A 12,763-nucleotide genomic window follows, 5' to 3' on the forward strand; every position below is an offset into this window, starting at 1 on the left:
GAGAGGCACCGTGGATAATCTAATCCATTATCTTAGAATCTACATTCTATATCTTTTAAATAAATTTGAGCAGGGTAAATCTAAAAAATCCATTATTGATTGTACTGTGATTTTTAATTTACAACTGGAAAATGATTTTGTAGCTTATTTTGCCGTCCTTTGCAAGATCTTACTCGAGCTTTCTCGTGAGTGTTCTCACTTGATCACTGTGCTCCTTACTTTGTAATACTGTCACCTTAGGTTACTCTTATGTCCTTGTAAGTTACTTCATTAATGTGTTCAGTGAGACTTGGATTTACTTTTTTGTGCTCCATGTTCTTATTCTTCATTAACGTTCCTTTGAGATACAGATTTAGCATAACGGAGCCACTGGCATTGCAGGCTTCTTTATCTGAACCTTTAAATTCCTCTGTCTGTTGACCTCACAAATTTATTTCCTTACTTTCTCAAAGTTTTCCCTTTTAAAGTTTAGAATGCTTGTTACCAAAGCAGCTCTTGGTCACTCACTCCAACTAAGCTTATTTTATATGATCACTTTCCTTTAAATGAATTGATTCTTTAGCTTAAAGAAGACAATGGAGGGAAAGAGGCACCAGATGTGTAACAAAGATTTTTAAAGCAGGAAAATAGTTGCACACAGAGAATATTAATGGCTGGATAAAGAGAGTAGAATTAAACCACTGGGAGAAAGGTGAAAGGTAGACATTAGAAGAAAATTCTCTTTGTAAGAAAATCGGAGCATAGAGATTGCTTGGGGAAGTCGTCACTTATGGTGTGTTTATTTGACGTTTTCTTAAGGCCTCCAGTGACAGAACTAAAATCAATTGTCTGATTCCTGAAGTGGATTTCAGCCTCATTTTCTGTGTTTCTTTGTGTCTGCTATGGATATGTGGATGTATCTTTTGGATTATTTACGATCAAGGAAATCTGCCAGCTGAAACATCTGGAGATAACTTGGCTGTCATTATCAAGTGTTTTATTTATTTCAGTCTAGGTCTGAGAAGACAATGTTTCCCATAATTGCATTGTTCTAGGTGGTGCATGCCGCTCTGTGCAGCAACACAACTTAAAATTCCACATCCAACTCTGTCTAAAAGAGTCTCCAGCAGACTTCCAGTAACACATCAATAGAAGCTTTGGTTCCAAAGGAAGATAAAAGATGGGAACGCACTTTTGAACATGACAGCAATTCATATTGCAATCATGTTCATATCATACATTTCCCCTACCATCTTTGTCTTTTTTAACTGTTTATTTTGTGAACATTTCATATTCTTCAAAGCCAGTGTTTAAAATTTAAAGATGTGGCACATGCGTCCAAGAGTGCTTTTATTTCGTGTGAGTGTCACGTTTGCAATTTTTTGTGTGCATTTGTAGGATTGTTTTTCTGCAGTAATGCTTTCCCATTACCTGTGACAAAGTGCAGGGAGGGGGGAAATCATCCTAAAGTAACAGTAACAGAAAAACTGGTTTTGTAAATGCATTGAGATTGTGCTGTTAAACATTGAAATTCCCTTATGCATTACTGTTGGCCTACTTGAAAGGCATCTTTACTGTGTGAATGACTAAATGCATATTATATGTGTGTGTCAAATGTATAGTACCTATTGTGGTTAAATAGTTCTACCCTAGGATTACTTGCGGTTTAAGATAAATTGCTTACAAATACCACTTTACAGAAATTACCATGAAACATGATCTTTTTAATGTGTTGTCTTCTAATATAATGTGTAAACTTCTATAGTAAATACAGCTATTTTCTTTCAAGAAGCAAACTTATTTTAAAGAACTGTTTTGTTTTGCTTTAGACTTGGGTGGGGGGAGAGTTGGACATAGGCTTGTTGCTGAAGTTGTGTGCTGTCATCATCCTCTTGAGTGATTATCCTAAAGGCATAACTGTGAGCGAGTGAGTGAGTGGGCATCCTTGAGTTGTCACTCACAGCTGGAAGAGTGATTAAGAGCAGCGCTTTTGCTTTTTTTTTTTTTTTTTTTTTTTGGTCAGTTCTGGTGCATTACTATTACTGGCCACAAGTAAACACTCAGGATTTTTTTGTTTTCCAGAGTAAAGATGGGAAAACACCTTTGCACATGACGGCGATCCATGGTAGATTTTCAAGATCTCAAACCATCATTCAGAATGGTAAAAAGCAGGGGGGAGTAGTTTTGTCATCAGCTTTCCAGTATTACGAATATTTTCCTGCGTATTGATAAGAATGTACTGAACTTCTTTTCATAATCAGTGTCTAGTAGTAGTTCAGTTGTTGCTGGAGTCTGGCATATCTGTTTATAAAGTTACATAAATTATGTTGGAAACCCGATGATTTTTCAGAATGCAGGAAAATATATTAATTTTTCTTCCATAACCCAGGTTGCAGAAAATTTGTCCCATATGGTTATATGATAAAATGTTTGTCTCTATTTTGATTATTATTAATGTTAAATACCACTGAAAGCTGTATAGATTTTTTTTTAAATCCAAAGGAGTAATTCATGGACAGTTATTAATGTTGCTTAAATTATCATCAGTGCTATTTTTCTAACAAAAGTATCTGTACACCTACATGTATTCTTACTTAGTAATTACTTTTTTATTATAGGAGCTGAAATAGACTGTGAAGATAAGAATGGAAATACTCCTTTGCACATAGCAGCTAGATATGGCCATGAGCTGTTAATCAACACTCTGATTACGAGTGGTGCTGACACTGCAAAGTAGGTAACTTTACTGACTTGAATGCAAGCTGAGGGAATTTAGAAATGTATTTATTAGATTAACAAGACTAGTATGATTTTTTTTTAATATCATCTTCAACTTGAAATAGGAAATACTTTGTGTATTATCCTGTACAGTTAATTAGCTACTCGGTACAAAGAAAAAGATAAATAGATTTTCCTCTAATGTGTTTGGAGTAAAAGCTCTGAAAGTTTTAATAGGCTGTTGCACTGACTTAATGCATCCTGCTAGCTTGTGAGAAAGCATTTAATATGTGAAGTTTTCCCAACGCTCAGTATTCTAATTAGGTGGTTTGCTGAACCCACCATGTATGTGTGCACTTTGGCACACAATCATGTTTGTTTTATTTTAATTGTAATGAAACTGTGATACCTGATTATGATGTATCTTAGGCGGGGTATACATGGGATGTTTCCTCTCCATTTGGCAGCATTAAGTGGATTTTCAGACTGCTGCAGAAAGCTCCTCTCATCAGGTAGGATACTCTAAAATTTAATCTTACGGCTGCTTTATACTTTGTTTTTTATTCCATACAATAGCTTTTAATTAAGTCTTAATTTATTAATACATAAAAATAGTTTACTAGTAGCTTGGGGGCAGCGCTTGGGTCTTTTTTAATGGACAGTCCATGGTTAAAGTGAATGCAAACTTTTACAGAAGTAATTTCCCTCTCTCCCCCCGCCCCTCTCTCCAAAAAAGAGTTACCCAAATTGAAATAATGTGTTTATAACACATTATTAACATGTCTTTTACATGTTGTGTTTGTGTGTTGTAAATTGGCCATAGAGGTGGGATGACTGGTTCAGACCATGATGCAACTTCAGGGACAAAGGCTAATGTCATCTTAATTGACTTCATTGAGCATCTTCCATTTCCTTTCCATGTCTTCAGCTTAATACAGATCTATTGCTGTAGTGGGCACTTAATAGCTCTGAAGATTCTGTGGACTGCTACATTAAGAAACTGTTGCATTGGTGGTTTTTTTGTTAAATGCAACCCAAACTGCGCTTTGCTTTCATTGTTTGACTCCTTCCTGAAGTTGGGTTGGGTTGTAAGGTTGTTACTTCCCTTGCTGTCCAGAGTCTGCTCTGGTGTGAATTCTGACCTCTTTGAACCATTGCAATTCTGAGAAAGGAGATTTGTCTGAAGGATTGTGGAAGCTTCAGGAACAGAAGAAGAAGAAGAAACTATATGGTTCTATGTTAATCTGAAGGCACTTCATGGTTTTTGAAAAATTAAAAGTGGGGGGCAGAGGGTTGGGGAAAGGAAAAGTAAGAAGTTGCTTCCCCAGCTTTGTGTTGTCTGCTAGGGAAGCCTGGGAGAAGAACTAAAGGAGCATAACTAAAACTACGACTGGTAAAGCTTTGTATTTCACTGTCCTCTTACGGACAAGCTTGCAAGGATTCACTCCAGGAAAGAACTGTCCTGAACTTGACTATTTTTCAATTGGATGCATTCAAAATGAGGAATACTCTGACTCTTTGTCCTTTCTGCACATGGTGCTGTGCTGGCTGTGCCCCTACAGCAGTATGGCAGAGATTCAGATATACAGAGATTCAGTATGGCAAGGGAATCCCTGCAGAAGACTTGCAAGTCTTGCGGGACTTTTACATGAGTTGAGCAAACTTGGATGTAAATCTTTCCTGGAGCAGATGAGGACTTGAAGAGTATGTTCAGCCTTCAGAGTAGAAAGACTGGATGCTGCTGACAGCGTATTAGTACGTGCTCCTGGTGTGGGGATTGGTGTCTGCAGACTATGTGCCCTTTTGGGTTTGGGAAGAGTCTAATTTATGTAAATTAAGAATCTCTGAGTTTTAAATTCATTAATATTCATGTGCAGACCTTAAAAAATTTTTTAAAAATCATCAATATGCCTTGTCCCAGTACTGAATGACATTTACTGAATGACACTGAATACCATATCAGTGGTATTAGACAAGCAACCCAGGGATGTGGAAAGGCATCAAAGACTATTTTTCAAATTAGAGTGGTAAGCTATCTTAAATTGTTTGCTGAATATCACTGCCTATTGAAATGGGAGGAGAACATAGCGGTGCTTACAAAACCTCTATTTTGGGGGATATGGAGTAGAAAAACACTCTTGAGTAGTAGTACTCTTGAATAACACATCCTGTGTTGTTCACTATTTATTGTTGTTGAGCAGTCCTTAGAAAGGAAAAAAAATATAATTGCATTCTCAGGCAAAAGTACCAAAACTGGAGATTTACTGAGTAAGCTCTGATACACAGGAGTAAGACTCCTTAGCAGTCTTACTGTATAATAGTTTCTCAAGCCAAAAATGTAGCTCTGAAACCTGATTTAAGTGGTACTCTTCATGTCAAGTATATGGTTAGGTATGGAATTGCACAGTTAATGTTTGTGATCTCAAATTTGAAGTTCCAGAGTTGACACAATTTGGGAAGAGAAAACTACAATGTTCCCTAAAGGGTTCCTCTGCAAGTAACTGCGATTTACAGCCTTCACTCCTGCTTAACAGAGTTCTCTCTGGGACTAAAAAGCTAGACTCAAGGATCAAATTTAAGTAGCTTCTGGATTTAGTAACACTGACATCCCCCTTTTTATTTAAAAAAAAATTTGCATAACACTCAATTTCTAGCGCATTCTTCAATTTTCCTATTGCCTTCATTCGATACTAAATTACACAGAAGTATTAGTGCATAAATAGGATAGGAAAGAATATAGCCTCTTGCCTCAGTGCAGCTAATAGTCTTTTACCTTATGCCTTTCAGTTTTACTTGAATGCCTGTTTTTCAAAATACTACAAATAGCAAGGATGTGTTTCAAATGAAGCAAATTTTCAGTGCTGAAGTGTTTTTTTCTGAATAGCTGTTAAGTTTGCTTAGCAAGCATTTCTTTTAAGAGTAGATGAGAGCAGTTTTGTGAAAGGTGGTGTTACATAATGACTTTACAAAATACTTGATTTGTAGGTTTTGACATAGACACACCAGATGACTTTGGCAGGACTTGTCTTCATGCAGCTGCAGCTGGAGGGTATGTAAAAAAGCATTCATGCTTTCGTATTTGCTGTTCTTTTCTCAATTGCTGATCATTCCTGTTCTTTTTTTTAATGTTTCCTCTCTCTGCTTTTCCTGCCCTCTCCCCTTGGAATTTATGTAAACGTGAAAATAATTTCAAGATGGATTCTATCTACAAACAATAAAAATAAATTAAATATTCAGCCTAATAAGTAATTATTGGAGTGCGGTGTCCAAGTGTCATCAGCCTTGCTTTAGGTATATGCTTGGGGATGAACTGAATTTTATTTTAAATTCCCGTGGATGATGATATAATTTTTAGAATTTACAGAATTCAAAGATGGCATGCCCAGCTAAGATCCCTGTAGGACATGAGGTGGAGAACAGCAACTTTGGGAAATATGTTTTTACCATATCCAGAAACAAAAGATCAATCTAACTAAATTAATTAATATAAGCCATAATTAAATTCCAAAGTTTAGGTGGATGAAGTAGTCAGAACTACTTGCTCATCACTTGAGTTGTGATCCATATTGATTATTGTTATTGTATTGTAGGTTTTCTATAGCAGCTACTCAAAATTGCCTGGAAGAATTGGGTAATAAATTTCATGATACACTTTGTGGGACACAAGAACTCCATGATATTGATATTTTCATTTTTCTGTTTCAATGTTGTTTAAGTAATACCGTTAAGTAATCATTCTAAGTCAAAAGATACTTGATAGATCCATCCTTGTTGCAAATGATTATGCTTAAAATGCTATCTTTTCATATAAAACCACATGATTTGTGACACATTCCCTCATTCATCTCCAGTTTAGGAAAGTTACTAAGATACTGTTTAAACTATAAGAAGTATTGTACATCTATTATAACGATCGTATTGTTTTGATAATTAATTACACTAAAAAGTAAAATACTTATATTGCAACTCATAATTGGCCTTAAAAAAATTACATTAAAACTTGCTTCTGTGCTGGAATCCTGGTTACAAAAAGCACGTGACATGCAGGTGTTACTGTTTGTTTGCTTTAAAGAATCGAAATTTCTATTAAATTAGGTTAACATTTATGTGCTTATATGCATGCCATTTGATGTCAATAAAATTTCTATATTTGGTCTTGAAATAATTGTTATTCTTTCCCAGTTTTGGTCCTGCAATTATGAAATCTATTTTACATATATAAAATATACTTATCAAAATTTTCATATGATAGTTCAGCTCAATTAAAAATAATGTATGAGATGTGTAGCAGTTACATTTGCAGAGGCCGATATTAAGGAAATAAAATTTGCAATCACAAGTAATATTGCTTTGATTTAATAGGAATTTGGAGTGCCTAAATCTTCTGCTAAATACTGGTGCAGACTTCAACAAAAAGGACAGATTTGGGAGGTAAGACATTCTAGATTTGTATATTGTAAAGGGCTGTTAAAAGTATTGCAGAAGTAGCATATTGCTGTGTGGTCAAATTCGTGTGTTCCAGTTTAAATGTTTTTTAAGATACAATGTCTCTAATAAAGTATGATTCAGCATATGTTATCAAAAGTTACAAACATGTTTTGTTTATTGTGTTTTGTTAAGTAGGTGTTGAGTCTTGTTTTTAAAGACTCTGTTCTATATTCAACTGTAATTTTATGAGCCTCTTCTGCTTATAACATGGATCTAATGAGTTTAAATTGCTCTCATCCAACGACATTAGTGGTTTTCCAAATAATGTATTAGTCAAACCTATCAATCTGTTGCTATTTTTAAGTTTTTTATTTAAAAAAGTCTGTTGTTATAACTGCTTCACCTTTTTCCATTCATTATATCCATCCCTTTCTGTTTCCTTGTTTGTGCTCTGAACTATTTTGGAATGACATTAATTTCTATTTTTAGTATAGGATTATTTAAGTTTAGATGGCATGATCAGTACTTGCGTAAAATCGCACATCACATAATGGAAAATATGATTTTCCAGGATGTGAACAGCAGGAGTAGGGCTTGAGGAGAATGTTACGGATCCAAAGTTTTATCTCGATTTAAATTCCACTTCGATTCTTTCCTGAGAACGGAACAACTCATTGTCACAACTGTTATTACTGAAAGTTGTTTTTTTGTTGGTTTGGTTTGGTTTTTGGTTTTAACGTGCATGTTATATAGAGCGATTATTTCAGGAGAGTGAAAAGATTAAAATAGTTAAAAACAGAGAGAAATGGGAAAAAATAATTTTAAGGGAGAGGGAAGAGGTAGGAGACTTTGAAGTGCTTGACTGACTCCTCAAAATTGAGATATTTATGGTAGCAATCTCTTTTTAAAAATAGAAAATGGAATCCTGAGTCATCTTGGTGCTTTTGAAATTTTATCCAAACTGGTTTATTTAGAGAATTATTTATGTATTTGAAGCTGGAATAAGTTTCCTCTGACATTATACATTAGTACTAATATTTCATGATTTTGTTATAAGAAGACAAGGTATATTTTTTAAAAGTTTTCTTTAACCATACCTCTGCTGTGTTAATATAGTTAAATAAATAATGCTTGCCTTAGACAAAATTCTTACCTGTTTGTTGAAAACATCAACTTGTTAATTGTCTTTTATTTTGACCTTGTTCAGTTGCTATGCAGTTCTTAGATTTGTCCATGTTTTTCCATGTAGCTTGAAATTACTTAACTAAAAATAATATTTCTAAGGTGATCTTGATTTTCATCTATATGTTTTCAGGAGAAAATTAATATAAAGCTTTCCTTAATACAAAGATTGGGCGTATTTTGGCTGGCAAATAGATCCCTTAGATATTGTTCTGCATTATTAAATGGCCCGATTTTTAAATACTGTAATGATGCATTCCTCAGCACAAATACTTGTTAAAAAAAACTGTAAGGAGGATTTAAATTTCATTTTATTTTGCTTTTTCTGTCTCTATAATATTATTTTGCTGTTATTTACCATTGTACTTTTCATTTAAATGTGTACTAAAGAACTCCACTCCATTATGCTGCTGCCAATTGTAATTATCAGTGCCTGTTTGCCCTTGTGGGATCTGGAGCTAGTGTGAATGACCTCGATGAGAGGGGTTGTACACCTCTGCACTATGCAGCTGCATCAGACACAGACGGAAAGTAAGTGCCGTGCTTTGTACTAAAGCCTTTCTCCTTAGGAACAGTTGAGCTGTGAATTTCATGTCTGTATTCCGCCTTCAGATTTGCCAAATGCATTTATTTTTAATATTTTTAAAGATTCAACTTGACAGTAGGTTGTTCATTGTATGTAAAATGCTTTATGTAACGTATTCCTGAGAAAAATGAGCAACAGTAAAATGTATTTTTTTGTTATGTCCTAAAATGCAGATATCCTAATTTGGGAATTCATTGGGAATAGAGTTTTTAATCCTACCTGCTGTGTAGTGGTTGCATAAATATCATTTGTGGGTGTTATTATGACAGTCGTGAGGGGTAGGGTCATTTTGCTTTAAAAATCAAATTCTGATGAAGGATGGTGTGTTTTATGGAGGGTTCTTAATGTTGCCCAAAAATCTCTGTAGTTAGTCAGAAATGCACTGTAAAACTAGACTGGGAGTTACATACAGTAGGCCTACATCAGGGTAGAAATTAACTTGACATTTCAGTGTAAGATGCTTTATCCATTTGGTGTTTGATTAAACTATTCCTGTTCAGCATTACAACTCTTTATCTTGTTAGTCTAATTTTTTGTGAAGTAGTTACACTTTTATTATTGAAACGCATCCAGAAACTTTCATACATCCATCAATGTCTCTTGCATGTGTTTATTTGGTAACTAATGGCTATATTTAACATAGTTATTAATGACTTAAATGCAAAGCTTATATAGACACCACAAAATTGATGAGGTTCCTTAAGCTCCAGACATTGTATATATATTGAGGAGACTTGAGACGAGTCCCACTTGGATGCGCACACGCTCCCAGACACAGGTGGAAACGAGCGGGTGTGCAGTGTCACCTCTCAAATGCCATCAGTGTCACTTTCGCTGGAAGAGTCCTGCTCAGCGCCACAGCATCTTGCTTAATACAGCACCTTTCAAAAGGTGAAGTACCAACAGGAACGAGTTGGCGTAAAACTTACGGGTTGGCTTTTGAAGGATAAATAAAGAATACTTTCATGGCCATTTAACTAATATTTAAAGTACATGCCTTTTTTATGTACGGCCAAATTGCAAAATTAAATTGCCTGCTGCTTTTTAGATACACTTTCAGCTCCTGCTGGAGTTTGCTGAGAGAGTTTTACTTTAATTGCCCTCTTACAAGTTGAGCTAGGGTTAATTTTAGCTTCACAGTTGCTCTGAAAACCTCCAAACTATAATGGTTCTTCAGATGACATCGTTTTGCCATCTGTCTTATAAAAGGCACGAGCAAGAATGATGATGGCAATGCTGCAGAGCTTTGGGAGGCAACTCAAAGAATCGGCTCTGGAACCCACGCGATATTGCCCTTCTCATTAACAGTTGGCTCTTGGGAAGACAGGCTGCAAAGCAGAATGGCCCGAGGAGAAGCTTTTTATATTGATGCAGCAAGATGATTAGTAACAGCTGGAAACCCTGTACTGCTCAGCTCACAGTCCAAATAGGAATGAAGCTAAAAATGATTACTGAGTTGGAATATGAAGCCTGGGAAAGAAATGTCAGGAAATTATCTACATAGAAACTCCGAAGATATTTATATGCATTTTTATTGTCTTTGTTCAGACATCTTTAAAGACAGATTTTTAGGGACAAGGATGTTTTTGTTGAAAATTATTTTCCGGTTTGTTCCTGTTTGGAAGCGTTTCTTTTGTATCTTTAACAAATGCTTCTGACCTGGAACACACACCAGTGAGCCTCATCTTGACAAGACTAGAGAGAGACATGATCGCAGAGTGAGATAAACTAAGCAGCATCTTAGGGGATAAAAACCCCCACACTCTTTCTGTGTTAGAATTATTTAATAGACAGTACACCAATAAATACATTGGAAATAAATTTAACTTATCTGGCCTTTCAGAAAGTCTGATTAATCTCCTTTTAAAGAGGCCTGCTGAGAACAGTTAAGTGTCCAAAAGATGCAAAATTAATCTCTTTCCTGTGTGAGAAGAAATAGCAAAAATAATAATCTGTTTTGCATTGGAAAGAATGGGTACTCAGGGATTTTTAGCAGACTTTCCTTCCTGCAGTATATTTAGTGTATTGTGGTTTTTTGTGAGCACACAAATATAGAAAGTACATGAGTATAGAAATTAAGATAGCCAAGACCAGTGATGTTTAACATTTATTAATGAGCCATGAGTGTTAAAACAAAATCATTGATTAAAATTAACAAAGTTAGACGATTGGACAAATAAAATGTAGGGACAGTAATTCTCACTCAAGAGGACAAATTGATTTGTCTTTTGACTTGTCTCAGAAATCTCATCCCCTTTCAATTCAAATAAAAACATACAAGCGTGGTTGCCATTGATGAAAATCCAGACATTTGTTTACTGGGCAAATAAAACCTACATTAGTTGGGTAAAAAAAACATAGATATTCTTTACAGGTAACTTTTTATTAGGTATGTCGGACTTGTAAAGTTACTTACATCTTCTGTTACATATATTATTCTGTAAAACTGGAAGAATTTTACCTTTTTCACTTCCTACCTGAGTCCTTTTCTCCTTTATGGTGGGCACAAAATGATGAAAGTGAGAGTGCACCTTGGTATCGCTCCTCTTCTTCTCAACTTTGCAATGAGACAGAGTACTTTGTCGTTAGACATTTCCTTGTTCATAGTTTTTCCTGCAGCTTTTTGACCCTTTTGTCTTCACTCACCTGGTTTGGTACTTTGAAAGCAAATGTCAGGCCTTCGCTTCAGCTCATGGCTGTTGTTGCACAGGAGGTTTTGGGGCCCTTGACCCAGTAGAGCTGTCTTACTCCTGTTGAAACATGTTCCCATTTCATCACAGCTGGTACTGGATTATCATTCAGGTGATGAACTTGCTCTGTTCCATCTGCTGGCTCCAGGCCCTTCCTTGAAAGAACTCAGGAAGAGTTCTGATGTTGCAGGGTCATGCTGCCTTCCCTCGGGAGATGGCTGCTTTTGTAGGATTCCTGCCTGTATTTCTCCAAGGTTTGAATGTTCTCCAGGCGTTTGAATGATCAAGTTTCTACTCTTAATGGCATTGATCAGAGGTCATGTTAGGATTCCTGCCTCTCAAATCTAAACTCACCATACCCTACTGCAAGTTTTTCCCCAGCATAGTCATATCATACAACTGCAAATGTTAAAATTAACTTTCTACCAAACAATTTTCCATGAGACAAATGGGAACTAAAACCCTCATGCTATCAGCGTATCCAACTGGCCCATTTGTCACTACTGATAATCTGTGAGACCTTCAGATAAACTGTTCTAAGGAAGAAAGGTTCCAAGCTGGATTTAACAAGATAATATACTTTTTTAGCTTCACATGCATTTTATTTAACTGATAAAGGAGAAATATTTCATAATCCCAGAGAGAGGAAGGGATGGTGACCTGTCGTACACTTCAGAAAAACCGAATGGCTTCACCAGCAAGTTGAAGGTCTTGCTAGTGACTTTGCAAAACGTCGCTGAAATGATAGACAATAGAAAATTATGAATAAATGGGGTTATTGGTAGGAATGGTTTAGTGTGCATACATGGAGTCTCTCAGAAGCGGAAATATAGGGAGAGGAAGCTGACCTTAATACCCTACTTTTTCATCCTCTTGGCTGAGTGTCTGTGGTTGAAACTGTGCTGATCATGTTCTGCCTTATAACTTTGTGTAACGAAAGTTAGGAATGGTGGGGTATATGGCAACAACTGTGTTTACTGTATAAATAAATCAATAAATTAGTGTCTGGTAGGGGAAGTGTATGTGTGTGTGTGTCTTGGATACGTACCATGAAGAACTTGGCTGTTGGTTCTCTTCCTTCTGTGTTAAGTACAGAAGAATATACTGATAACAGAAAAACATATGAAAATAGTTACCTTTGATAATACAAATGATTACTACAGTTGTATTACCTAGGAGG

General features: G+C 35.7%; 1 protein-coding gene across 3 annotated transcripts in view; it reads left to right on the forward strand.

The window, feature by feature from the left end:
• The window catches only part of ANKRD28 (ankyrin repeat domain 28), a 124,139-nt gene that overhangs the window by 92,236 nt on the left and 19,140 nt on the right, over positions 1-12,763 (forward strand). For all 3 annotated transcript variants that reach the window (XM_074150922.1, XM_074150921.1, XM_074150920.1), the window contains exons 9-14: positions 2,062-2,140; positions 2,598-2,712; positions 3,127-3,209; positions 5,683-5,746; positions 7,060-7,128; positions 8,698-8,838. In XM_074150922.1, the coding sequence (XP_074007023.1) occupies positions 2,062-2,140; positions 2,598-2,712; positions 3,127-3,209; positions 5,683-5,746; positions 7,060-7,128; positions 8,698-8,838 (551 nt within the window). The remainder of the gene's footprint in view (positions 1-2,061; positions 2,141-2,597; positions 2,713-3,126; positions 3,210-5,682; positions 5,747-7,059; positions 7,129-8,697; positions 8,839-12,763) is intronic.

The sequence above is a fragment of the Numenius arquata genome, chromosome 7, assembly GCF_964106895.1.
Source record: "Numenius arquata chromosome 7, bNumArq3.hap1.1, whole genome shotgun sequence".
Lineage (NCBI taxonomy): Eukaryota > Metazoa > Chordata > Aves > Charadriiformes > Scolopacidae > Numenius > Numenius arquata.